The sequence below is a fragment of the Tenrec ecaudatus genome, chromosome 7 (genome assembly GCF_050624435.1).
Source record: "Tenrec ecaudatus isolate mTenEca1 chromosome 7, mTenEca1.hap1, whole genome shotgun sequence".
Lineage (NCBI taxonomy): Eukaryota > Metazoa > Chordata > Mammalia > Afrosoricida > Tenrecidae > Tenrec > Tenrec ecaudatus.
Window position 1 is genome coordinate 159,852,220 of NC_134536.1, and position 24,377 is coordinate 159,876,596.

The 24,377-nt window shown below is 59.6% G+C and overlaps 3 protein-coding genes across 5 annotated transcripts; 2 read left to right on the forward strand and 1 right to left on the reverse strand.

Annotated features, from left to right (window-relative positions):
• On the forward strand, window positions 1–5,526 carry GTF2H4 (general transcription factor IIH subunit 4). Its single transcript, XM_075555339.1, has 14 exons — window positions 1–173; window positions 774–916; window positions 1,154–1,258; window positions 1,596–1,727; window positions 1,987–2,083; window positions 2,176–2,264; window positions 2,485–2,596; window positions 2,720–2,788; window positions 2,953–3,036; window positions 3,266–3,398; window positions 3,519–3,649; window positions 4,266–4,313; window positions 4,477–4,555; window positions 5,228–5,526. Exons 2-14 carry the CDS (start codon window positions 777–779, stop codon window positions 5,398–5,400), a joined length of 1,392 nt encoding a protein of 463 aa, XP_075411454.1. The 5' UTR covers window positions 1–173; window positions 774–776; the 3' UTR covers window positions 5,401–5,526.
• A 198-nt stretch (window positions 5,527–5,724) lies between these two features.
• On the forward strand, window positions 5,725–19,109 carry VARS2 (valyl-tRNA synthetase 2, mitochondrial). Of its 3 annotated transcripts, none has more exons than XM_075555328.1 (30): window positions 5,725–5,803; window positions 6,215–6,441; window positions 6,672–6,753; window positions 6,861–6,961; window positions 7,203–7,324; window positions 7,481–7,547; window positions 7,661–7,758; window positions 9,950–10,031; window positions 10,335–10,454; window positions 11,162–11,273; window positions 12,014–12,102; window positions 12,834–12,924; window positions 13,043–13,170; window positions 13,302–13,405; window positions 13,587–13,668; window positions 13,899–13,975; window positions 14,067–14,142; window positions 14,421–14,526; window positions 14,684–14,754; window positions 14,875–15,000; window positions 15,209–15,313; window positions 15,465–15,533; window positions 15,650–15,728; window positions 15,851–15,978; window positions 16,073–16,225; window positions 16,932–17,138; window positions 18,061–18,172; window positions 18,307–18,482; window positions 18,602–18,730; window positions 18,842–19,109. In XM_075555328.1, the coding sequence occupies exons 2-30, from the start codon at window positions 6,241–6,243 to the stop codon at window positions 18,977–18,979; spliced, it is 3,231 nt and encodes a 1,076-aa protein (XP_075411443.1). In that variant the 5' UTR covers window positions 5,725–5,803; window positions 6,215–6,240; the 3' UTR covers window positions 18,980–19,109. The 3 variants fall into 3 exon arrangements, with proteins under 3 accessions (XP_075411443.1, XP_075411444.1, XP_075411442.1); XM_075555329.1 differs by having other exon boundaries at window positions 5,739–5,803; window positions 6,179–6,441; XM_075555327.1 differs by lacking the exon at window positions 5,725–5,803 and having other exon boundaries at window positions 5,889–6,441.
• A 3,161-nt stretch (window positions 19,110–22,270) lies between these two features.
• Window positions 22,271–22,834, reverse strand: SFTA2 (surfactant associated 2). The gene is made up of 3 exons (XM_075553825.1): window positions 22,774–22,834; window positions 22,483–22,571; window positions 22,271–22,357 (listed from the first exon to the last, which is right to left on the reverse strand). Exons 1-3 carry the CDS (start codon window positions 22,832–22,834, stop codon window positions 22,271–22,273), a joined length of 237 nt encoding a protein of 78 aa, XP_075409940.1.
• Window positions 22,835–24,377: the final 1,543 nt, after the last annotated feature.

The following is a 24,377-nucleotide window of genomic DNA, read 5'->3' on the forward strand; positions in this document are numbered from 1 at the left end:
TTCCCTTCTCGTCTGAATCCTCCACTCCGGGTTCCCGTCGCTTGAAGTCTTTCGTCCGTCTCCCAGTTTTTTCCCTCTCATCCCCCGCCCCCCGGACCCCCTCGCTCTTTCCCCAATTCCCGGGAGCCAATGTGGGATATCAACTCTCATTAAGCAACTGCTCGAGATTTGGGGTGCGCGAGGGGTATCCGTACAGTGGTGAGGGGGCAACCAGGGCGCCGGGCGGCGGAGGAGGAAGGAGTGAGAAGGAGAGACGAGGAGTGGGAGAAGGAGAGACGAGGAGTGGGAGAAGTTAGGGGCCCGACGACGGGAGATCGGGGTGAATGAGACCTGAGGTCATTCATTGCTATTCTAAGAAGTGGCGCTGAAGCAGGGAAGGTGGGGAGAACGAACTGGTCGACGTGGGGCCCCGAGGCTGATCCGACCGGGCGGTGTGGTTAAGAGCGCGCAGGTGGCAGACAGATTTTGTCCGCTGCTCGGCTGAAAAACGAGACAAGCCATGGAAATACCAAACGATTGTGCACGTCGGAAACACCTGGCGATTCCATCCCCAGGAACCAGAGAAAGCTTGGATTGGGGGCAGAAGTCGGGTGTGAGGAGGCAGGGAATGGGGGGGGGGGGCGCTTGGTCAGCTTTGGGAGAAACTGCGGAAATGTGTGACGGGACGGGAGCCCCAGAAAGATAGTTCTTTGCGGAGGTCTCTGGGCCGGGAATCCCGATGAGAAGGGTGATCCTGGCATGGGAGCGCGCTCTTTTAACGATGGCGCCCCTAGGTGATGGAGAGCACCCCGTCCAAGGGCGGACTGAACCGAGTACACCTACAATGCCGGAACCTGCAGGAATTTTTAGGGAGCTTGAGCCCTGGGGTCCTGGACCGACTGTATGGGCATCCTGCTACCTGTCTGGCTGTATTCAGGTGAGGATGGCCTTCGTGGGAAGGGCCCTGTGGGGGGAGGAGGGGGAGAAAATACAAGGGTGGGGGTCCTCCAGCCCTGCACCAATTACAGTGGCAGAAGCCTGGCAGCTCTGGGGTACTTGGGTGTCAGAACCGGGAAAGGGGTGAGCGGTCAGATGGCATGTGAAGGCTCCTGATGGCGTAGATGCAGCTCTCAGATGGCTTCTGACGTTGAATGTGACCCTTACTCCTTTACAGGGAGCTCCCCCCCTTGGCTAAGAACTGGGTGATGCGGATGCTGTTTTTGGAACAGCCTTTGCCACAGGCAGCTGTAGCCTTGTGGGTGAAGAAGGAATTCAGCAAGTGAGTCTCTCCTGCATCGTTAGCCCGAGACAGATTTTTTCCCCCCCGCAGCTGTGTTTCCCCAAATGCCGTTCTCTGTTGACACTTCCAGGAAGTATTCGTGGGAACGCCACAAAACTTGTGATGACATCTGGGAAACTGCAGGTTATGCGTTTCCTCTGGGGTTGTCCTGGTGTGTTTGAAAGACTCTGCTAAGTCTCAGAGTCAAGCAACGTAAAGATAACAATTTCACCGTAGAACACACTCCAAGGATCTCGGCTCCAGAAAAGGCCCCGGGTGGAAGCCTCTATGGGCCTGCCACTTCCTGTTCTCCAGCTTACCTCTGCTTCTGTTGCAGGGCGCAGGAGGAAAGCACAAGCCTGCTGAGTGGCCTCCGGATCTGGCACACCCAGCTGCTCCCGGGCGGACTCCAGGGCCTCATCCTCAACCCCGTCTTCCGCCAGAACCTCCGAGTAGCCCTTCTTGGGGGGTATGTCTCCTCTTTCTCTTGCTAAGCTAGCACTGGGGTGATGATCATTAAACTTCTTGGGGCTATCTCCCAAGGGGCTTCCCTGGAACCTTGTCGAGCACCCTTGGGAGCCCTTTCATAAAGGCATCATCTGGGCTAGATGTAGCTGGGTGGAGTAGGAAATGTCCCCACTCAGGGTCCATGGGGATGAGGGAGGAAAGTGGGTGGGTGGGTGGGGGGCACAAGCCAATTTCTTACTCTTGGCCCATCCTGGCCTTAGTGGGAAGGCCTGGTCTGATGACACAAGTCAGCTGGGACCAGACAAGCACGCCCGGGACGTTCCCTCCCTGGACAAGTATGCCGAGGAGCGATGGGAGGTGAGGCCTTGGGGCTATGGGTCTCTGCTGATGCTGCTCCTTACCTGTAGCCCTTAGAGGCAACAGTCTCTCCGCTCGCTTCCTCTCCTCAGGTGGTCCTGCACTTCATGGTGGGCTCCCCCAGTGCAGCCGTCAGCCAGGACCTGGCCCAGCTCCTCAGCCAGGCTGGGCTCATGAAGAGGTACAGTAGCTCCTGCTTCCCGGTCTCCTTGGGTACCTGGAGAGGGTCAGGATGGGGGTGGGAGTGGATACTGATTGAAAAAAAGCAGAGCTGGGTGGAATAAAGGCAGAAGTACCCCCCCAAAAAAAGCATTCCTCTTTTCCCCCAAAAGAGAGGGTGTGTGTGTGCGGACGGGATCCTTTCTCCGTGTCTCGCCACGATTGTTCCTTTGTGTCTGTAGCGCTGAACCCGGAGAGCCCCCGTGCATCACCTCTGCAGGCTTCCAGTTCCTGCTGCTGGACACTCCGGCCCAGCTCTGGTACTTCATGCTGCAGTATCTGCAGACGGCCCAGGTGAGGTCGAGGGCTGGGCCGAGGGCCAGCAGGCTGCCCAAGAGAGTCCTCCCCTCTCCCCGCTGCAAACTCTGTCCCCTGATCTGACCCTTTCTTCCCCTTCCTTCCCCCCCGCCCCCCCAGAGCCGGGGCATGGACCTCGTGGAGATCCTCTCCTTCCTCTTCCAGCTGAGCTTCTCCACCCTGGGCAAAGTATGCAGGGGCTGGGGCTGGGGGCGCGGGGGCGCGGGGAGAGGGAGGGCCAGCAGGGGGGATAGCTGGGACAGAGAATGATCAGAGCCGGGAGAGAGGACACGGGCATGGGAGGGAAGAAGAAGGGGTATGTTTGCACCCCAGCTGGCCACCATCTTTTCCAGGACTACTCTGTGGAAGGTATGAGTGATTCCCTGTTGAACTTCCTGCAACACCTGCGCGAGTTTGGGCTCGTTTTCCAGAGGAAGGTCTGAGCATCTGGAGACATGGTTTCTGGGGAAGAGCGTGCGTGCTGTGCGGTCGCCTCGGTCTCTGGAAGCAAGAAGGGTCTCGGGAGGCGGTAGCAAGAAGTGGTCGCCCAGTTGGGTCTCTTGGAGGGGGAGAAGCTGGAGGCTGAGGTTTCGGGCAGTGGATGGGATGGGGTTCTGGCCGGGAGATGTCGGGCAGTGACTGCTCCCCTCTCTTCTGTCCTTCCAGAGGAAATCTCGGCGTTACTACCCCACACGCCTGGCCATCAATCTCTCCTCGGGTGTCTCCGGGGCTGGGGGCACTGTGCATCAGCCCGGCTTCATCGTGGTGGAAACCAATTACCGACTGTATGCCTACACGGGTGAGCACGCGGGACGGAGGTCTCCCCGGCACCATCGCACCTGAAGGAGGACTAGAGAGCGTCTGGGTGAGGGTGGGTGTCCTCACCCGCTCTGCTCCTTCTCTTCTTGCCCCCGCTCAGAGTCCGAGCTGCAGATTGCTCTCATTGCCCTCTTCTCCGAGATGCTCTATCGCTTCCCCAACATGGTGGTGGCGCAGGTGACCCGGGAGAGCGTGCAGCAGGCCATTGCTAGTGGCATCACAGCCCAGCAGGTAATTCCCCCTGGGGAGGTAGGGGGAGGGACTGCATGTGGGCAGGCGGGCACTGGGTCGAGGTACAGAAGGCTGGCACTGGATTCAGGCAGTAGGTGGGGTTTGAGCACCAGGCACAGGAAAAGGCAGGGCTGTGGGTAGGGTAACAGGTAGACCCTAAAAAAAAAAAAAGGAGAAAACGTGGAGGGAGGCGGCGAACCTTGGATCTGTGTCTTGGCACCGCTACTTCTTCTGAGCTGTGTACACTGAGCCTGGTTGCTTTCCTTCTGCGAGCCTCAGTTTCTTCCTGTGGAAAATGAGAGTCATGATGTTTCCTACATCGAAGGGTTGTTGGGAGACTTCAGGGAAAGCGAGGGGAAGCAGTGAGCTCAGCCTGCAAGACAGTAAAGGGGAACAGAGAACATCAGTTTTCAAGACGGGAGAGCGAAGCCAGGCTCTGAAGGAGCCTGAAGGAGTAGGTGTGTGACCAGTGGGGACAGCAACCTGAGACAACATTTGAACAGGGTTGACAACAGGCACAAGTATGTGGAGGGCTGTGACATGAGGCGACAGCTCAGATGGCTCTCCTGCCCTCCAACTGCTCTACCCACGACTCCATTCTTATCTGTTATCCTAGATCATCCATTTCTTAAGGACAAGGGCCCACCCAGTGATGCTCAAACAGGTACAACCTGGAACCAAGATGTCGGACATTAGACACCTGCCAGGCACCCGGTGATGAGACCCGGTGGAAATGAGGGAGCAGCCAAGTCTGGGGAATTCACAGGGGTGTTGGGTTGTTGGGATAGCCGCCCCGAATCCTTAGAGCCACTCCTGGCCCCTTGCAGACCCCCGTGCTGCCCCCCACCATCACAGACCAGATTCGGCTGTGGGAGCTGGAGAGGGACAGACTCCGATTCACTGAGGGTGAGTGGCCCCGGGGGTGAGTCTGGGTCCCAGTCACTGGCCAGAGAGAGCACTAAAGTGGGCATTACTGCCTTCAGGGGGCACTGGTATGATGGAGGTTGGGGGGGTGGGGTGGGGAGTGCCGCAAAACCAGAGAGATACCTACACCCTTTATCCTGGGTTGTGGGGCGACCGTCCACAGGTATTTAATTGCCAGGGGAGGCACTGAGTAATTTTTTTTCTGAAAAGGGGGTGGTAGGCATACTATGTTTGGGAACCTAAGGACCCGGAGGCCAACTGCGACGAGCTGGAGCTGTCAAAGCGCTTCATTGAGTTTCCTTTGGGATTACTGGAAGCAGGCCTTGTGACAAAGTTGGCTGTTCTCCCAGCCGCTCCCAGGCCTTGTGCGATGCTGTCTTGAGCCCCTAACGCAGCTCCGCGCTGTGGTCAGAATCCGCCCTTCCACAGTGGGTTTGGCTCTGGTTTATTTGGCACGGAGAGAATAGCCGGCCAGAGACGTCATGTTGGGGGCAGTTCAAATGCCGTGGCGAAAATCAGTGGATGGCCCATCCACGGTAATGTCTCCAGTTTTGGACACCGATGCGCGTGCACATGTGTGTTGATTATATGACCCTTCAGAATGTATTCTCTGTCTCTCCCCCCCCTCCCCACCACGTGCCCTGCGGACCCCAGGCTTCCTGTACAACCAGTTCCTGTCGCAGGTGGACTTCGAGCTGCTGCTGGCGCACGCGCGCGAGCTGGGCGTGCTCGTGCACGAGAACTCGGCCAAGAGGCTCATGGTGGTCACGCCGGCCGGCCACAACGACGTCAGGCGCTTCTGGAAGCGGCAGAAGCACAGCTCTTGAGTGGGGGCGGGGCGGGGCGGCCTCCGAACCCAGGATTGTTTTTGTTGTTTTTTTTTTTTTTGCATTTTGTTTTCTAAATAACACGTCGGGATTTTCCTGTCTATTTAATAAAGTTGCGGAAACGGACGCAGTGGCTGGGCGCCTCCTCTCCCCGGGACCGCCCTCTTCGCGGGCGGCGCGCTCCTCGGCCGCGCGGCTGCGGGTCGGCTTACCTGGCGCGCAGGGGGTGGGACTAGGGCTCGCTGCTGCGCATGCGCTCGCGCAGGCCCCGCCCCTCAGAAGCGCATGCATCCGCGCAGGCCCCGCCCCTCGGAGCCGCGGCTTCCGGTTCCGGGGTGGGCCGCGCGTCCCCCAGCCCCGGCCTCCGTCGCGGGGCGGCCTGGGATAGCGGTGGGGCCCGTCGGTGAGCGCGCGCCCCGGCGGCCTCGGGAGGAGGGAAGGGTGGGCGGCGGGGGCCGGGCGGGGGCGCTGGCTGCGCGGGGCGGGGGTCGCTGCGGGCCGCGCCGGGCTGTGAGAGAGTCGCCCAGCACCCCTAGCGGGGCCCGTGCGCGCCGACGTCAATCACCCCCGACTCCTGCCCCCTCCCGCGCGTCAGAGGCCACGCCCACCTCGCAGATGCACGTGGTGGGGGCCAGGGACTCCAGCCCTGACCCAGAGGCACATCACATACCTGCACTCAGTCCTCACGGTGGGAGGGGTGTGGGAAGGGACAGACACTGGCTAGAGGAAGAAGAAACTGGGGAGTGGGGGGGAGCAAGGCTTGTCACTCCGCACCCAGGAAACCCCTCATCCCGACGTGCTCTATCTGGAACAGACCTGGGCCGTTTCCCGGCCCTCCTGATGCCTCATTGGCCGCTGGCCCCGCTCCGACCCCCATTTTGGGGGCTGAGGTCCTCGCGGGGCGCCCCCAGGCCTCGACCCCTCTCCACTCAGCCGGAGCCCCATGGAGCCCTCGTATCCTGGAAGAACCGAGAAGCCAAACAGAAGCGCCTGCGGGAGAGGCAGGCGGCGCTGGAGGCTGGGATAGCGGCGAAGAACAAGGTTGGGGGGGTGGGGTCAGACAGCTTGATGGAAAGACGGAGCTTTCTAGTCCCCTAAAGAGTTCCGGTCTGGGACCCCCCCCCCCCCCCAGGGGCAGCCCTACCCTGCCCTATGGGGTCGCTATGACTTGCCATCAAATTGATGGCAGTGAGTGTGGGGGTTAGGTTGGGGTACACTGAGCATCGCACCCTCCCCCTCTGATTGCATTGTCCACCATCCTCCCTCCCCAGCCTCCTGCAGGATCCAGTAAGGCCTGGACTCCTAAGGAGATAGTATTATACGAAACCCCCACTGAGCCCGGTGACAAGAAAGGTAACTCGGAGACTCGATGGCTTTTTCTGGCACCGTGTGGTCTGCTGAAACCTGGGCCCCTGGGAACAAAGGGCAGGAGTCAGGGGAACTGTCCTGCGTCTTCACAGATGTCTCTGGGCCCCTGCCCCCTGCGTACAGCCCGAAGTATGTTGAGGCTGCCTGGTATCCCTGGTGGGAGCGAGAGGGCTTCTTCAAACCAGAGTATCAGGTCAGTGCCTGGCAGGGCCTACCTCCAGGGTGGAGTGAGCCCCCCACAGTCCGCCACATCGCAGAGCCTGCTTCACTAGAGCTAACCTTTATTCCCCCGCTGCCTCCAGAGCTTTCTCTTGGCAGGTCTCTCCCTCCCCGGTTGCTGGCAGGGCACTTCTCTGCCTTGGGGACGCCAGAGGGTGCTGTTCCCCCAGGGAACGGCTCATCCTGGCTCGCTCGTGGATTTTTCACCTTCCTAGGCCCAGCTGCCCCAGGCCACGGGGGACAGCTTTTCCATGTGTATCCCACCCCCCAACATCACTGGCTCTCTGCACATCGGCCATGCCCTCACGGTGGCCATCCAAGATGCCCTCGTGCGCTGGTGAGGGCAGTGGGGCTGCTTGAGCATTCCCGGGGAAGTAGCTAGGCCAGTGGTGGGGTGGGTGAGGAGGTAGGTGGGTGTAGGGGAGGGGACTGGTTGGGTTGGGAGTGAGAGAACATGTAAGCCTGGGTGTCACTCGAGAGTATCTCACTGCAGGCACCGGATGCGAGGGGATCAGGTGCTATGGGTCCCAGGGTCAGACCACGCGGGAATCGCTACTCAAGTATGCCTCCTGCCACCCGCCCACCACCCCACCCCGCGCCTGTTCTTAGCGAAAAGAGGCTTCCCTCCAGAACACCCTTGTGCTTAGCTCATTTGTTCCTTACCTTACCATAGGCTGTGGTGGAGAAGCAGCTCTGGAAGGAACGGGGGGTGAGGAGACACGAGCTGAGCCGGGACGCCTTCCTGAAGGAGGTGTGGAAGTGGAAGGAGGCGTGAGTATGAAGGGCTGAGATGCCAGGGGCTTGGGCTCCGGATCCCCGGCCCGTTGTTTCTGGACTCCGGGCTCTTCCCGAGGAGCCTCCCTGGTGTAGTGGTTATGCACTGGGCTGCTAAGTGCAAGCAGGGTCAGGAGTTTGAAACCACGAGCTGCTCTGAAGGAGACAGATGAGGCTGTCTACTCCCGGAAAGAGTCCCAGAGCTCAACACGACAGCCATTGTGTTGATCAGTGCTATCGAAGAATTACAGTCTTGGAAACCCCCAGGGGCAGGTCCTCCCGTGCCCAGTAGTGTCGTGTGGGCCAGAATTGACCTGATAGCACTGAATTTGGTTTGGGTTTGGCTCTTCCCACGTCAGCCTTAATTTCTGTCGGAGACATAATCTTGAGGGGCCTGTTTTAGTGCTTGGTAGGAGTTTCCATGTTTAGCATGTATGTAAACTTACATACGTGTGTATGTGAGTAGTTCCCTGTGTGGTGCAAGTGGCTTGCTCTTGTCTACTAGCCGTATGTAAAAACATGCACCTGGATTTGTATGTGCGTGTGTCTATGGAACACAGCTCTGCTCTGACGTACGTAAGGGTTGCTGTCACTTTGAATTAATTCTGTGGCAAGTGTGAAAAAACAACCAACAGAGGGATCTAGGGGAGGAAATGAGCCAGTCAAGGTGCCATGTAGCAACAATGAAAAATACAACTTTCCTCTAGTTCCTAAATGTTTCCTCCGACCCCTCTCCCCCCACTATCATGATCCAAATTCTACCTTGCAAGTCTGGCTAGACCAGAGGATGTACACTGGTACAGCTAAGAACTGGAAACACAGGGAATCCAGGGCGGATGATCCCTTCAGGACCAGTGGTGAGAGTGGCAATTCTGGGAGGGGAGAAGGAGAGGGAGTTGGAAAGAGGGAACCAATTACAAGGATCTACATGTGACCTCCTCCCTGGGGGATGGACAACAGAAAAGTGGGTGAAGGGAGATGCCGGACAGGGCAAGATAGGACAAAATAATAATTTATAAGTTATCAAGGGTTCATGAATGGGGGGAGCAGGGAGGGAGGGGAAAAATGAGCGAATGCCAGGGGCTTAGGTGGAGAGCAAATGATTTGAGAATGATGATGGCAATGAATGTACAGATGTGCTTTACACAATTGATGTGTTTATGGATTGTGATAAGAGTTGTATGAGCCCCTAATAAAACGATTAAAAACAACTATCCTCTAGCGATATTGGGTAAGATAATACACTATTAAAATTAAATTAGCTGCTGCTTTTTCATTTTTAACCGTGGTGATGAGAAAATTTAATGCTACATACGTGGCTTGCACAGTATATTTTAAAAATTTTATTTCATTGGGGGCTCCTACAGCTCTTACCAAAATCCATCCATGCATCCATTGTGTCAAGCACATTGATACATTTGTTGCCATCATCCTTTTCAAAACATTTTCTTTCTACTTGAGTCCTTGGTATCAGCTCCTCATTTTTCCTCCTCTACCCCCACCCTCCCTCCCCCATGAAACCTTGATAATTGATAAATTCTTCTTTTTTTCCATGTCTTACACTGACCGCTGTCTCCCTTCACCCTCTTTTCTGTTGTCTGCCCTGGGAGCGGGTGCGTAGTATTTCTTATTAGACACCATTGGTCTGGTCTTCTCTGTGAAGGCATGTCGTTTGGAGGGCAACCACGGTGTCCCGTTCTCAGCAAACGGTTTCAGGCTCCATCTGTTCTGAGCTGAGTCACTGGGAATTCCTCAGCTGGTAACCGAAAGGCTAGATGGTCATCTCGTGGTATCTCAGAAGAAAGGTCTTGGTGATCCACTTCCCCACACGCACCCAATGGAAACCCTACGGGACGCTGACACACGGGGGGTGGTTGTGGGCTGGAGTGCCACGATGTTGTTCGTTAGCATCTCGTGGCTCCGGACACACGGACACCCCACACGATGGAGTGGAACTGCCCTGCGGGGTTTCTTGGCTGTCATGGCTACAGGAGGTCACCAGGTCTCTCTGCAGAGCCTGTGGATGGGTTCCAATGGCTCACCTTTCCATTAGCATCCGGCCCCCTCTGCGGTTGTGGGTTTGTGTCCGTTCGCTGGTTCCGGAGGGCGGGTTAATGCCGCACTCCCCGGGCCTGGCCCTAAGAGGTGCTCGGATGCACTTGCTGACCGGAGTTCTCGCTGGGTGCAGGAAAGGCAGTGAGATCTGCGAGCAGCTCCGCGTGCTGGGTGCCTCCTTGGACTGGGACCGAGAGCGCTTCACTATGGATGCGGTGAGTGTCGGGTCCAGGTTCCGCGGGCAGGGGTGGGTGGGGGGTTTAGAGAGCTGCATGGGGGGGGGGCAGCTGTGGCGGGCCGCGGGGTTGGCGCCTGTGCAGTTGTTGATGCTGAAGGGCAGAATGGATCTGCCTCCTGCACCGTCAGCTCCCTGGGAGCAGGTCGCCAGGGCGCGTTCGCCGCCAGCCTTTAGTTAACTGGGGCCCCTTGCAGTGGGGTTAGGAGTGAGAAGGCGGGGGTCCTGAGTGGGGTTCTACCGGAGAAGGGACCGTCGGGTGTGGACACTCCGGTCACTGTAGGGCTCCTCGGTGGCTGTGACCGAAGCTTTCGTGCGACTCTCCAAGTCGGGGCTGTTGTACCGGAACCGGCAGCTCGTCAACTGGTCGTGCGCTTTAAGATCTGCCATCTCGGATATTGAGGTGAGGTCGCAGGAGAGCTGTGTCTCCGAGGCAAGGTGGGCACGGTACCTCAGCTTCCCCAACCTGGAAGTGAGGGGCGGGAGTGCCTGCATCCTGGGGTGTGTGTGCTGTGTTGTGGGGGTTAACTGAGGACCCCCCCTAAAGTGTGAGCTCAGTGCCAGGTGGTGGACTCACAGTTTCTGGGGTCTGGTTTTGTTCCCCAGCCGGTCCAGTCCGTCTGGTGTGCTTGTTACATTGTAGCACGGTCCATAATGACCCCAGTCTTGCTCACCTGCCGAGTGGGCGAGCACACTGGCCCCCACATGCAGCGGGCTCGCTCAGCAGTCCTGGTCCAGCCCCAGCTGGATGGAGCCTGGTCTCAGAAGGGTACATCCCGCAGACCGCACTTGGCTAAAATACCTACAGTGGGCAGGTGCGCAGAGACGTGCTGCACACGAGCGGCCACCAGGGGCAGGCATGAGGCAGGTTAAGGGTCCCAAGGGTGAACAGGTGAATAGTGGGAGGCGCAGAATTCACATCACCAAACTGCTCTCCTCCCTGTGTGTCTACCGCAGTGAGAAGGAAGACCCATACATGAGGAGGAATTAGATGGGAGGAGCAGTTGGCTGCCTTTTTCTTAGACAGCAGGGAGGCCAGGGTGGAGGGGATGGAGGGCCAGGGGAGCCCTGGGAAGGCTGTCTTTGACACTGCTTCCTCACCCCCTCTAGGTGGAAAGCCTGCCCCTGGCGGGCTGCACGGAGCTGCGCCTGCCTGGCTGCCCCGCGCCAGTTCCCTTCGGCCTCCTCATTTCTGTTGCCTTCCCTGTGGACGGAGAGCCTGGTGAGTGCGGCCCCCAGGTGGCAGCCCACTGGCCTCTGCACCTCTGTTGAAGGGGCTGATGGGAAATCTGACGGGACGGCTCTGGGGCAGCTCTGCAGTGCACGCGTTCTCTTGGACGCGGGCCTCATATCCTGGGGGGTGTCCGAGAAGCGTAGGCCTGTGCGCCCCCGGGAGTTTGGTCCAGTGTGGAAAAGAGACAAAGCATCAGCTGTAAAGTGGGTTTGAACAGCTAGAGTTTAGACAAGGGAACGATAGCCGAGCTGGCCTGATCACAGGAGGTTTCTCGTCTGCAGGGCTGGTGCCCGCCCTGCCAAGGGCACAGGATTTATGACTAGGACCCTGAGAACCCCCAGGCAGCCTCTGAGCACCCAGCAGGGGCTCTTGTTTTCGGTTGGGTGCCTTTGAGGTGAGGCCCACATCTGTCACCCTCATGGGACAGAAGAGAACTGCCCCTCGGGCTCTCCAAGGCTTTGTGCAGGAGAGCCAGCCAGAGTAGCTGGTGGGTGTGAGCCTTCCAGCTTCCGGTCAGCACGTCCACCCTGGCACTCGCAGGCCTCCGAGGCTAGGACTCTCAGCACCAGGCACTCCCTCTGGTCTCTGACCATTTGCTAACAGGGAAGCCCCAAGCTTCTGGGGACACTGGCCTTGGTTTTTGCATTGATTGCTGGGGCCTGTTCAGCCCATCCTGAGCCGGGTGGGGGTGGCGGCCCGGTGCACATGCCCAGATGTTTTGCCTTCAGATGCAGAGGTGGTGGTAGGAACCACCAGGCCAGAGACGTTACCTGGAGATGTGGCCGTGGCCGTCCACCCCGATGACTCCCGATACACGGTACGGGACAGCACAGCCCTGCACCTGGCCGGCCAGCTCCCCACCCCAGTCCCCACCCTTCCTGTAGGATGGCGCCTCTCTGCGTTTTTCCTCCTGTCCTCAGACACCGGCTCTGGCCTCAGCCCCTCGGTGCTCTGGTTAGACTCCTTTCTCGGATGCTGCGTTTTGTTCTTCGCCCTGGCCGGGGCAGGGGCAGCTTACCCAGTAAGTAAGGTCCACAGGGGTTTACTTGGGCAGCCGACTAATCTGTCGGGAGCACGTTTTTTGTGGAAACACGAGCTATCGTACTACAGCTTAGCACGACAGTAAGCAAGCATACGTGAGCCCGTGCTTGCCTCCTTGCCCACTGCCCAGTCCCTGGGAGGGGCGGTACATTTGAACAGAGGCTTTGCTTTCTGTAGGAAGGCGCTGTGGGCTCGGGAGAGAGACAGATGCCTACGAGGCCTCGAAGCAGAGTCTCTGCGGTGGAGGAAAAGCGAGATTCCCTGAGGGAGACACGCTTGTCTGCTCATGCGTTACCAAGCCGTGTCCCAGAGGCAGCAAGTGCTAGCTGTTCACAGAGACGACGTTTGCCCCTTGTTCCACAAAGCCGTTAGGGACTTGCCTGCTGACCCCTTCTCTTGTTCTGTATCTACTGGAGTTTGCCCTCTTCCCCGGCCATGGTCGTGCCCTAGATCAAACCTTCATGCCCCACACCTGTGCTCACCCTGCCCCGCCTCCCTTCCCTCCAGCATCTACACGGGCGGCACCTTCGACACCCTTTAACTGGGCAGCTGCTGCCTCTCATCACGGACTCCGCTGTCCAGCCACACCTGGGCACAGGCGAGTGGAGCCAGGGTGTCCCCGGGGAGGAGGGAGTCGGGGAGAGCAGGGGGCCCCACATCAGGAAAAGGTAGCATCCAGGACCCAGGTTAGTGCTCATCCTGCCCTGCCCCCCCAGGGGCAGTGAAGGTGACACCGGCCCACAGTCCTGCGGATGCTGAGATGGGAGCCCGGCACGGCCTGTGCCCCGTGAGCGTCATCGCGGAAGATGGGACCATGACCTGGCACTGCGGGGACTGGCTGCAGGTGCCTCCCTCCTGCCGTGTCCTCCCCACCCACCCTCCTGCCTCCCCACCCACCCTCCTGCCTCCCCACCCACCCTCCTGCCACCCTGTCTTCCTTGAGGCCCCTGGCTTCCTCCCACTGCTTTTCCGTAGGGTCTTCACCGGTTCGTGGCCCGGGAGAAGATTGTGTCAGCACTGAGGGAGCGGGGGCTGTTCCGGGGCCTCCAGAGCCACCCCATGGTGCTGCCCATCTGCAGGTAGCCCCTTGTAACCTCGTTGCTGGGGTGGGGGGGCATCCCTAAAGGGAGCAGACGAAGCTGGGGAGTCGCACTATACCCCTGCCCCGGGTCAGGCTGTCTCTGCCACCCTTTGGTTCCGAGGCCCCTGGATCAGGCACAGGGCTAGAGGCACCAGGCACTCACCCTGGCTCCCTTTCAGCCGGTCTGGGGACGTGGTAGAATACCTGCTGAAGAGCCAGTGGTTTGTCCGCTGCCGAGAAATGGGAGAGCAGGCCGTCAAGGTGAGGCCACAGAGCTGAAGCGACCTGGGGCCCGGGGTGGAGGCCCGAGGAGGCCTGGCATTTGCTCTGGCTGGGGCCATTGAGAGGATCGCGGTGTGGGTGGAGGGCCGGTTCACCCCCTCCCTCCAGCTTGGGAGATTCTGCTGTAACAGCCCCTCCAAGGCCGCGTGTCCCACCCTGGCGACTGCAGTGCAGGACGGGAAGCCCCTCTGAGTGCCCTTTTCCTCCAGGCCGTGGAGTCGGGGGCCCTGGAGCTGCACCCGCCCTTCCACCAGAAGAACTGGCTGCACTGGTTTTCCCACCTTGGGTGAGGGTTTGGGGTGCTCTCTGGAAGAGGGGACAGGGACAGGACTGGTCACACTGAGAAGTCATGCTGTCCCCTCGCTGCCCTCTCGCAGGGACTGGTGCGTCTCCCGGCAGCTGTGGTGGGGCCATCAGATCCCAGCCTACCTGGTGGTAGAGGAGCAGGGACAGGTTTGTGTTGGAGGCGGGAGTCATCGAGGGCTGGGCAGGGAGGCGGGAGCTCCAGGCTGGGAGTCAGGGCTTCCACTGCCCAGCTAGCTCCCTGCCTGCCACTGTGCTTCAGCTCTCAGTTAGGAGCGACGGAAGTTCCCTATGCCCTACAACCGTGGCTTCATCTTTCCCCCGTGGGCCCGAGACCCTACGAGACAGTCTGACAGCCAAGTGTGCTTTCCGACCCATCGCTGCCCTGTTCTGCCATCCTCTCCCCTGCCCCTTCTTTTTTTTCAAAGGACCACGGATCAGACTGTTGGGTGGTTGGGCGGACAGAGGCCGAGGCCAGGCAGGCCGCTGCAGAACTGACAGGGAGGCCGGGGGCAGAGCTGACCCTGGAGAGAGGTGAGTGCCTCTGGGTGGGGGTGGGAAGATGGTAGGGCTGGGCGAGGTGGGAGTGGGTCCAAGGGCCAGACCCTGGTGTCTGGCAGGTGGGCAGCAGCCATCTGAGGCCCCAGAAGCTGGGGGTCCAGTCGTCGCCATTCCCTGTCCTGTTCCCCAGACCCTGATGTACTGGACACGTGGTTCTCTTCGGCCCTTTTCCCCTTCTCTGCTCTGGGCTGGCCAACAAAGGTGAGGTGGCTGAGGGCAGGAGAGTCGTGAGGGCTCGGGCATAGTGTGGGGGGATCCCTGGGTGCATGGGAGGAACGGAGAGCCCGGGCGGGGCTTTCCACTGCCCTTCTTGTCTCACAGACCCCAGACCTCGCCCGTTTCTACCCGCTGTCCCTTTTGGAGACAGGAAGTGACCTCCTGGTGTTCTGGGTAGGCCGCATGGTCATGCTGGGGACCCAGCTCACAGGGCAGCTCCCCTTCAGCAAGGTAACTGCCTGCCTCTGCGAGGCCCTGCTCCCATCTCCGATGCCCCTGCCATCCCCAGCCCGGTTGGTCTTCCTGGCTTTCAACGCCCAGTGCACAGCTCTCTGGCTTCCTCATTCCCCTTTCCCTGCTGACTCCCTGCCTACTCGCCAAAATCTGGAGACCAGAGATTCTAAGGGACCCTTTTCTGCTGGCCCCACCCTGCTCCCAGGTGCTGCTTCACTCCATGGTCCGGGACCGGCAAGGCCGCAAGATGAGCAAGTCCCTGGGGAATGTGCTGGACCCGAGGGACATCATCACAGGGGCAGAGCTGCAGGTCCGGGTCTCATCCAGCGCAAGGGAGCGAGGCTGGACTCTGAGGAGGGGAGCCACTGGGAGAGACCCCGGAGGTGTGGGGGCAGTGGCAGTCCCCTGGGGTCCAGAGACCCAGTGGGGGCTGGGTCTCTGAACCACCGGCCCCTCCCCAGGCGCTGCAGGAGAAGCTGAGGCTCGGGAACTTGGATACTGCAGAGCTGAAGGTCGCAGCAGCAGCACAGGTGAGCTCAGCTCCCGTGTCTGCCCTGCCCCAGCCTTCAGAGCACAGCATCTAGATTTCTTCCTCAAGACCCGCTTTGCAGGCACCCCCACCCTCCTGTCTCCCCTCTGGTTGCAGAGAAAGGAATTCCCGCACGGGATCCCTGAGTGTGGGACAGATGCCCTGAGATTCACGCTATGCTCCCATGGAGCCCTGGGTAAGCGAGGCTCAGCCCTACGGGGGAGAGATGCGGGGTGCTGGGAGGGCGGTGGGCAGAACTGCGGCTTCCCGTGCTGCTGCCTCGCCCCCACAGCCCCCTTCGTCTCCCTCTCCTGCCAGCGGGTGACCTGAACCTGTCTGTCTCTGAGGTCCTGAGTTCCCGGCATTTCTGCAACAAGATCTGGAATGCCCTGCGCTTCATCCTTAATAGCCTGGGGGAGGGATTCGTACCCCAGCCCACAGAGGAGGTGAGAGGCAAGAGGTGCCCCCGAGTGGGGGTCCTCAGGTGTCTGAGGGAAAGGAGGGGGGCCATCCTTGTCCTGAGCCCCCTCCTGCCTGCAGCTGTCTCCCTCATCCCCCATGGACGCCTGGGTCCTGAGCCGCCTGGCCCTCACCGCCGCGGAGTGTGAGCGGGGCTTCCTGGCCCGGGAGCTGCCCCTTGTCACCCACGCTCTGCACCACTTCTGGCTCCACAGCCTCTGTGACGTCTACCTGGTGAGCGAGCAGGGCCAAGACCTGGCATTTCCACCCCTGCAGACCTCCTTCTGATCGCCCCCCATGGTGGGAGCTCTGAAGTTCTGCCCCCTTCCCTGCCCTTCTTTTATGGGCCCTGCCTCTGGGGCAGCTTGCTCCTTTGGGGCTTTGTGTCGGCCCTGTCATTGGTGAGTGTGGACCCTGGACAGGCTGGGGCCAAGAGGCCTGGGGGCAAAAAGGAGCGGGCGTCACATCAAGACCTCTTGGACTGAAGGTCTGGAAACTCCCGGAGGCTTGTTACGCACAGATCCCAAGCTCCTGAGCTGCCCCTTCAGCGGGTTGTGGGGTGGGGGTCAGAGCTTTCATTTCTGACAAGTCCCTGGCCATGGTGGACAGCACTGCCCCAGGGCACTGCCTTTCAACCTTCAAAATCCCATGTCCCTTTTGATGAGCCAGACATGGTACCAATAACCTGGGAACTTTGAAGTGTCTGCGGAAGACCTACATTCTTCTGATTTTGTGCAGACCCCCCTGTCCCCCTGCAAGCTTCTTGCAGCCCCCCCACTCTTGCTCAAGCCTTTCAGGAGGCTGCCCTGCTGGCCTTGGAGAATCCCCATGTAGACTTTCCTGTTCCCACAAACTCCACAGCCGGGCCTCAGTGGTGTCACGCTGAGTGTGTCTGCCCTCCTTTACCCAGCGTCCTCTGACTGGCTGACTTCTTCCCCAGGAGGCAGTGAAGCCGGTGCTGGCCCGCTCCCCCCGGCCCCTGGGGCCCCCGCAGGTCCTGTTCTCATGTGCCGACATCGGCCTCCGCCTCCTCGCCCCGTTGATGCCCTTCATGGCCGAGGAGCTCTGGCAGCGGCTGCCCAGCAGGCCAGGGGGCCCTGCTGCTCCCAGCATCTGTGTGGCCCCCTATCCCAGCGCGCACAGCCTGGTGAGCCACACACGGATCTGGTGTCTTGGGGGCTTGCTGGCGTCCCACGGGGGTCTAGTGGGGGGGCCCTGACCAGCTCATAACAGGTCATTTACACTGGGATGGCCCATCTCTGCCTGGGGAGGGGGCTACCACTGCGGCTGGCTGGCATGGTCTATGGTAGTGGAGTGGTAGCTGCCAAGCACAGGACTTCTGCTGGACCAACACTAGTTGCAAGGCTGCGCCTGTTTCCTCCACCGGTAAACGGGGCAGTAAGAGCCCATCCCCTGCCATCAAGTGAACTCCGACTCACAGTGACCTCTGGGCCAGGCTAGACCTGCTCCCAGGAGCTTCCACGGCAGTAACTCTCTACGGTGTTGAAAGTTGCCTTTCTTCCTTGGAACAGCTAGTGGTTTCGAACCGCTGACCTTAAAGTTAGCGGCCCAACCAGAAGCCTCTAGTTACCAGGCTCCTTGGTAAGGGAGCCAGAAGTCACGCCTGTGGCTGTCGTCCGTCAGTCCCGACTCCCTCAGGGCTGCTGCCAGCTCCCATGCTCTCGAAGGGTAGATGGTACAAAGTCACTCCCCAGAAGACCCGTTGCACGCCTAACTGTGTACATGTCTTTTTCCAAGTACTGGGGTTTGTGACTTTTGAGTGATACTGTATATTTTTGCAGTTTTATTGACCTGTAGGATTCCCGTATCATGTCATTCAGTGGCTCCAGGGCCACTCCCTGCCTCTTGGGCTTACAGGAGTGTGGGGCAGTTCACCAGAGCCCTCTGTTGCCTGGGTCGGCTCCCAGCGCACTCCGTCTCCAGTCTTCTCGGGCAGCTCTCTGCTAGTGTCATTCCTTGGGGCAGGGGTCTTTGTGTGTTGGAGAGCCCAGGACGGGGAGGTGGGCGCAGGCTGGGGTCTGTGTGTCATCCCTGGTCCCTGTCCCCAGGAGCACTGGCACCAGGCCGAGCTGGAGCAGCGCTTCTCTCAGGTCCAGGAGGCCGTGCAGGCGCTGCGGGCTCTCCGGGCCACCTACCAGCTCACCAAGGCGCGGCCCCGAGGTGAGGCGTGCTCTGGGCAGCTGGGTGCCTTGGGAAGTGGAGACAGCCTGGGTGGACAGACCCCAGGGTTGGGAGCGCACACAAGGAGGGTAGGAGGGAGGATGGACCCTTGACCCGTCCTCCCCTCCTGCCAGTGCTGCTGCAGAGCTCGGAGCCAGGTGAGCGGAACCTCTTCCAGGCTTTCCTGGAGCCCCTGGGCACTCTGGCCTACTGCGGGCCTGTGGGCCTCCTCTCCCCAGGCCAGGCAGCTCCCTTGGGCTGGGCCCAGGCCACACTCAGCGACTCTGTTCAGATCTTCATGGAGCTGCAGGTGAGCCCTGACGTGAGGAGAGGGTGGAGGAGAAATGGGGAGAGCTGGTCGCTATAAAGCGGGAGGGGTTGGGGGTTGGGCAGTGTGCACAGTCTGAGCCTTCTTGCCCTGCTCCTCAGGGCCTGGTGGACCCGCAGGCCCATCTACCGCTGCTGGCTGCCCGGAGACACAAGTTGCAGAAACAACTTGACGGTCTCCTCCGCCAGCCCTCGTCACAGCGGGAAGCAGACACACGGACTCAGCAAAGGGTGAGGCTGGTGAAGACTGCCCAGGCAGCCCCGCGCCTCCTGAGGGCTGTGGGCTGGCAGCAGGCAGGCTCTTCCCTGGGCCATCTCTTACAGTCTTCTCTCCTTGGCCAGCTGTCTTCCCTCCAGAGGGAGCTACTGAGACTGGACCAGGCAGCCTCTCACCTGCGGCAGCTGATGGAGGAGCCTCCACCCGGGGGCTTTGAGCCCCGGCTCTCCCTGGAGTCCCGTGAGCCCTGCCTTTGCGCATAGACTCCTCAGAGACTGCCTGGCCGCGGACCTTGTGCCATGGACCAGGACATGGGCGGGCTGGCCTGCTGTGCCTGGAGGACACGGGTGGATAGGATGAAGTTTTGAAATGAAGAAATCCAGATAAACTGTTTTGTCTGCCCGTGGCCCTCTGTCTCCTTGCCCTGCCAGTGAGGTTCTGGCCTCAGTCTGAGAACTTGGCCTGGGAAAGGAGGGGGTGGGGCGGGGGGGACAATGCCTCTCAGTTTGGCGAAGGCTGTGGGTGCGGGGATAAGCCTGCCGCTGCTGGCGATGGGGCAGGGCCGGGACCCAGTGAGCCCTGTCCTCCTGCCTCCTTCCTGGGTTGTCTGATCAAGCCCTGGCCCTTCCTCAAAGCTCCCAGGCTCCTGGGTCCCATCCCAGGGATCCTGAGAGGAGTAGGGGCTTTCCCGGGTTCTGAAGGGGAGTGGGGTGGCCTGGAGGTTGATACCTTCTACCTTCTTTGCACCTGAGCCCGTGGTGCTGGAGACGCTCTGCCCAACCTACATGCTCAGTTACACAGACACCCCCTAAGTGACTCCGGTGTCTCGTCCACGTAGATTTCAGGGACCAAGTTGCATTTTGTCCAGCAGCTCTGAGTAGCTGCCTGCTCGACAGGGCCTCTCGTGGGCTGGGTCCTCCGTGGAGCCAGGTGTACAAAGCTGTCTAAGCCTTGTAAGAACCAGACAGGTGGGTGTGAGCCTCCACTTGGAGACAAAACACCTTCAGAATCAGTCACTCATCCCAGCTTTCAGCTCGGCTTCGACCCAGGAAGTCGGTGTCAGCTCTTCCTGACTGCTGTACCGAACCTTCACATGGAGGGGTGGCTTTGACAAGCTGCAATTCTCTTGCTGGGTGTCAGGAGGGTGAGGCTTCACAACAGCGGGGGGTGGGGGTGGGGTGGGGTGCCACACCTCTTTGAATTGTCCAGTAAACTCCAATGGAGTCCCCGATGCCGGCATGCCCATGTCCCCTCCCAGAGGAAGGGCGGAGAAGGTTCCTTCCCGGACCCCAAAGTGACAGATGGCTCTCGAGCACCTGCTCTCTGCTGGGTCCTGTCCTGGGCGCTTGGACTGAGGGAGGAGGAAGCGCTGTGTCCCCTCGCACTTGGATGGGAGAAGAGTGTTCCAAGGGACAGGCGAGCTAGAGCAAAATTCAGTCTGGAATACTTAAGAGTGGCCAGGAGGCCAGTGTCGGGGGACAGGATGAAGAGGGTGAACAGGAGGAGGGGACGCTGTGGAGCTTTGGGCGGGATGAGGAAGGACGACGGCGCGGGGCACAGAGCTCAGCACCACCCACTTGGTGCTGGCCCAAGAGGGAGCCGTTTGGCCAAAGTCATTAAGACTAAGTTTAAACCCTCCCATGGGCCACTGGCAGCGTGGAGAGCCGATGGCTGCTCTACTGATCACATTCGGCATTCCGTTGGGTCCACTCGTGGCCACCCGATGCAGGAGCGCTGGTCGGCATTGGCCTGCTAGCGGACACACCGGTGGTTCAGACCCACGAGCTTCTCGGGAGCAACACGAGGCCGTGTCCCCATGAAGATGCCAGTCACAGCACGTCCTGAAACACGTCGGTCCATCGTGGAGGATGTTACTGGAAGCGCTGATCTAGGACCCTGTAGGCTAGAGTGAGGTTGACCGTGTTTGCTCCTGACATGGAAGCGCCTTTTCTTCTTGGGGACTTACCAGGAAGGACTTAACGTCCCCTTGCATCTCACTAGACAGAACCTACTGGCATGGACCTCTCCGGTTGCAAAGCAAGCTGGGAAATACACTCGAGTCAGACAGTCTCAGGATCCACTAAGAGCTTCATGCCTGCCTCAAAGGAGGCCGGACGGTGGCTGTCGAAGGAAGCACATCTCCACCACCTTCACGTCTACTGGACGGACCCTGCCCGGTTCTTGTTTGTTAGGGCAGTTAAGAGGGCCAGGGAGAATCTGAAAATCATACCGGCGTTTCTTAAGATTGATAACCAGCCCATAACTTGTTTGGAGGCCTACACACCTGACCCATGGACGTCACCTGCCCACCGGTACAGGCTCGCTCAGGGCCAGTTCTAAACTTCTGTTCTTGCTGGGCCCGGCTACCCACCCAGGCAGGGCCCACGGCACCAGGCTGGCTGTAAAGGGGCTGGAAGGCGTTTGTGTGTCTTGTCTGTCTCCCACTTCCTGTGCTCTGCTGGTCTTTAGAGACTTGGCTTCAGCATCGTCCAAAAGAAGCCCCTTTCCAGTTTTACGTGGTGGTAACAGCAGGAGGTGTGTGAAGAACGGAACGCAGTTATACCCAGGATTCTAAAAGGTGCTACGGTCGGACATTGAGGTCCTGCCAGAATAAGAAACGAGCCCAGATTCCACCCTGACGCGACACATTGCCATGGTTGGCCAGAGTAGGCACGGCCGAAGCCCTCCCCTGCCCCTGGAGCCCGCTGGCTGGCCTCTCGGGAGGTTGAATCGAACCCCTCCTGAACTGCCTCCACCCCATGCCCCACCCTGATGGATCCGTGTGGGTCCTTGGGTCGGGACAGTGCCCCAGGGCTGTTCAGTCTGAGTCCCCAGCTCCCATGCTCAAAGGAAGGTGAAATGAAAATTCGGCTTCAGCCGGCACTGGTGAACTTGAGGCAAGCCTCCCCACCCTCACCTGGAATTGGGGATCAGGACACTATTACAGTTCGCGTGTCTCCAGGGGGTACAGGTGGCCGCTAACCGAAAGGGTAGTTTGAGTCACCTGGAGACACGTCAGAGGAAGGCTGTCTGTGTACTTCGGAAATGACACCTGCCGTGGAGAACTCGATGGAGCACACAGTTTGTGCCACACAAGGGCTACCCCGAGTCAGTGCTGGCTGAAAAATGGAGGAAGCAGCAACCCCCCCTTTCCCCCCATCAAGGTGCAACCAGCACTGCACTGGGGGGGCAGCATGCCCGGCACCCAGGAGGGAGTCCACGGACCTTGGTTTTCTCTCCCCGTGTGTTCCGGAGAGGTCAGCTTGAGTGTGTACCTGTGCCCGGGGTGTGTTCATCCCACCATCCTAGGCCTCTGGGGCTGGTGTCGGGGAAGACCATGTGCTACCTCAACACCCCGGCTCAACAGCCCCGAGGGGAGAGTCGCACTTGGGGTTCCACTCTGTGCCCTACCCGACTCCCACACAGACACAGACGTGACTTTGCACTCAGCCTGTTCATTGCCTCTCCACTGGAAGACAGAGCCAGGAACACCCCCTTAGCACGACCCCCACCCATTAGTGCCCCCGGCAGGAGGGGCACGTCGTGGGCTGCTCTCAGCTGTTGCAGGTGATGCGCTGTGGGGCTCCTCCCCGGTGGAGAGTGACGTTGGTCCCTGGGGGCAGATGGAGGAGGAGGCAGAGCTAGGAAAGAAAGGTTCAGAAAGAGGAGTGAAATGTTCCTCCCATGTTCCCGAGCCAGCCAGGGCCCCCCAGTACATTCACAGTAACACATTCCCCAGCCCCTTCCTCGCCACCCACAGAACTACCTTCTCCAGCCAGCCAAGGAAAGTGGAGCCGTAGGACGAATTTCCTGGAGCAGACTGCTTCAGCCTCAGTTGCACAGTCATACTTGGCCCTAAGCACCCCAAAAAGTATGGGTTAGGACCCAGCAACCCCAGGGGAGGGTGGGCAGGCGCCCCTTCTGCCTCACATCCCTCCACAGGCCCTCCTGTAAATCCTCAGCAGCTCAGGTCTGAGGCGCCTTGGCGTCTCTGTCTCGGGGACCAAGGAGCCCCCTCTCCTTCTCTGAGCCTACACATCCAGTCCTGCACCCTCACCTGTTCCATGAGAGCCGCCAAGGAGGGTCAGGAGGAGGAAGATGGGCAGCACGGGCCCCATCATGGCCACCTTGCTCGGGAACCCACTGAGGAGATGGCAGGTCCCCAGCTGACCGGCCAGCCCTACACCCCAGGCCCTCCCCATCCTCGGTACAAGAGCTTGGGGGAGAGGGGAGGGGGGAGTTGGGCAACTGGATTTTCTAGTTCTAGTGTGTCTTCAAGGACCCACAAGAGAGCCATTCCCCGGCTCTTGGCGATCAGTGAGTGGAGACGAGGGCCCACTGCTTCCTGAACCCAGCATCCCACCTGCCCCTTCACAGGAGGCTTTGGGAGGTGCCCCGCCTACAGGTATCTGGGCCCCACCCAGGCCTAGGCCTCTCGCTGCTCCTTAGGGATTAATTATTAACCGTAATTAATTCTATCACTCATGCCACCAAAGGGCTCAGGAATGTGGGCCCAAAAGGGAGGGGTGGATTAGTCAAGATTCTTCCCAAACCCAAGTATCCTGCCCAGGGCCCCCCAACCCCCAGCCACCCTGGCTTTCTAGGGGAGACATCTGGGTAATGTGGAACTCTCTCTCACCTTTGGCTTGGTTCTGTCGCTCTCCTCCCAGAAAGAGCTACGGCCTTGGAACCCCCAGGGGCATTACCCCCTGTGCCACAGGATCACGCGTGGGGTCACTCCAGGCCAGTGAGTGTGCGACATTGGTTGAAGAGATCCTGGATACGCAGGTGGAGGCCGCCGTTCCCAGCAGACCGCCCCCCCTGCTTTATCTCCTCACCACACAAGGGACCCCCACACTCCCATCAACCCTCCCACACAGGTCCCCAGCATGGCCAACACAGGCTAGATTTGTGGACCTCTAGCCCGGAAAGGGAGGGCTTCCTTTACACACCAGGAAGGTAAGCCCAGAGAGGGTCGGTAACAGAGAGATGAGAACGCTTCCCTTGTTTCGGCAGACACACGGGATCATGCTCCCCAGACGGGCCCACCCGTCAAGCACACCCCACAGGGATAAAGAGGTGCCCACACATACACGGCCACATGGCCTTCCTCACCCATCTGCCTCTCGATGTCTCATCCCTACCCCTCAACGAAAACCAGGGGGCACCAAGCAGAGAGGGGCTGAGGCGGAGAGGCCAGGGGAGGAGCCAAAGGCAGCTAAAAGGAGAGATGGGGGCGCAGTCCACACAGTCAATGAACACTTAGACTTCAGGGCCTTCCAGCCTCTTCTGCACGAGAAGCAGAGAACGGGAGGAGGTACGTGGACAAGAGGAGCAGACACAGGAGTAGGTTGGTGGGGGGCAGGGGGTGGCACATTGATATGCTTTGAGATCGTGAATTTTCTTCAGAGGAGTCTGGGGACACCCCACTTCTTTCCCAGCTCGTCCACGCCCCCTTCACCCCCAATCACCACTCTTCCCACCCATCCTGACACTGTGGAGGGATGGACACATTGGAATGGAACCCCAAGTGCTCCGGTGTAACTTCCCTCCGTAGGGTGCTCCCCCCCTTTAAAATACATTTTATCCCTAAGCTAAAATAGCATATGGCTCCAAGTGCTTCTTTAAACATTTAAATTCTCCAAACATATAGGTGTCCAT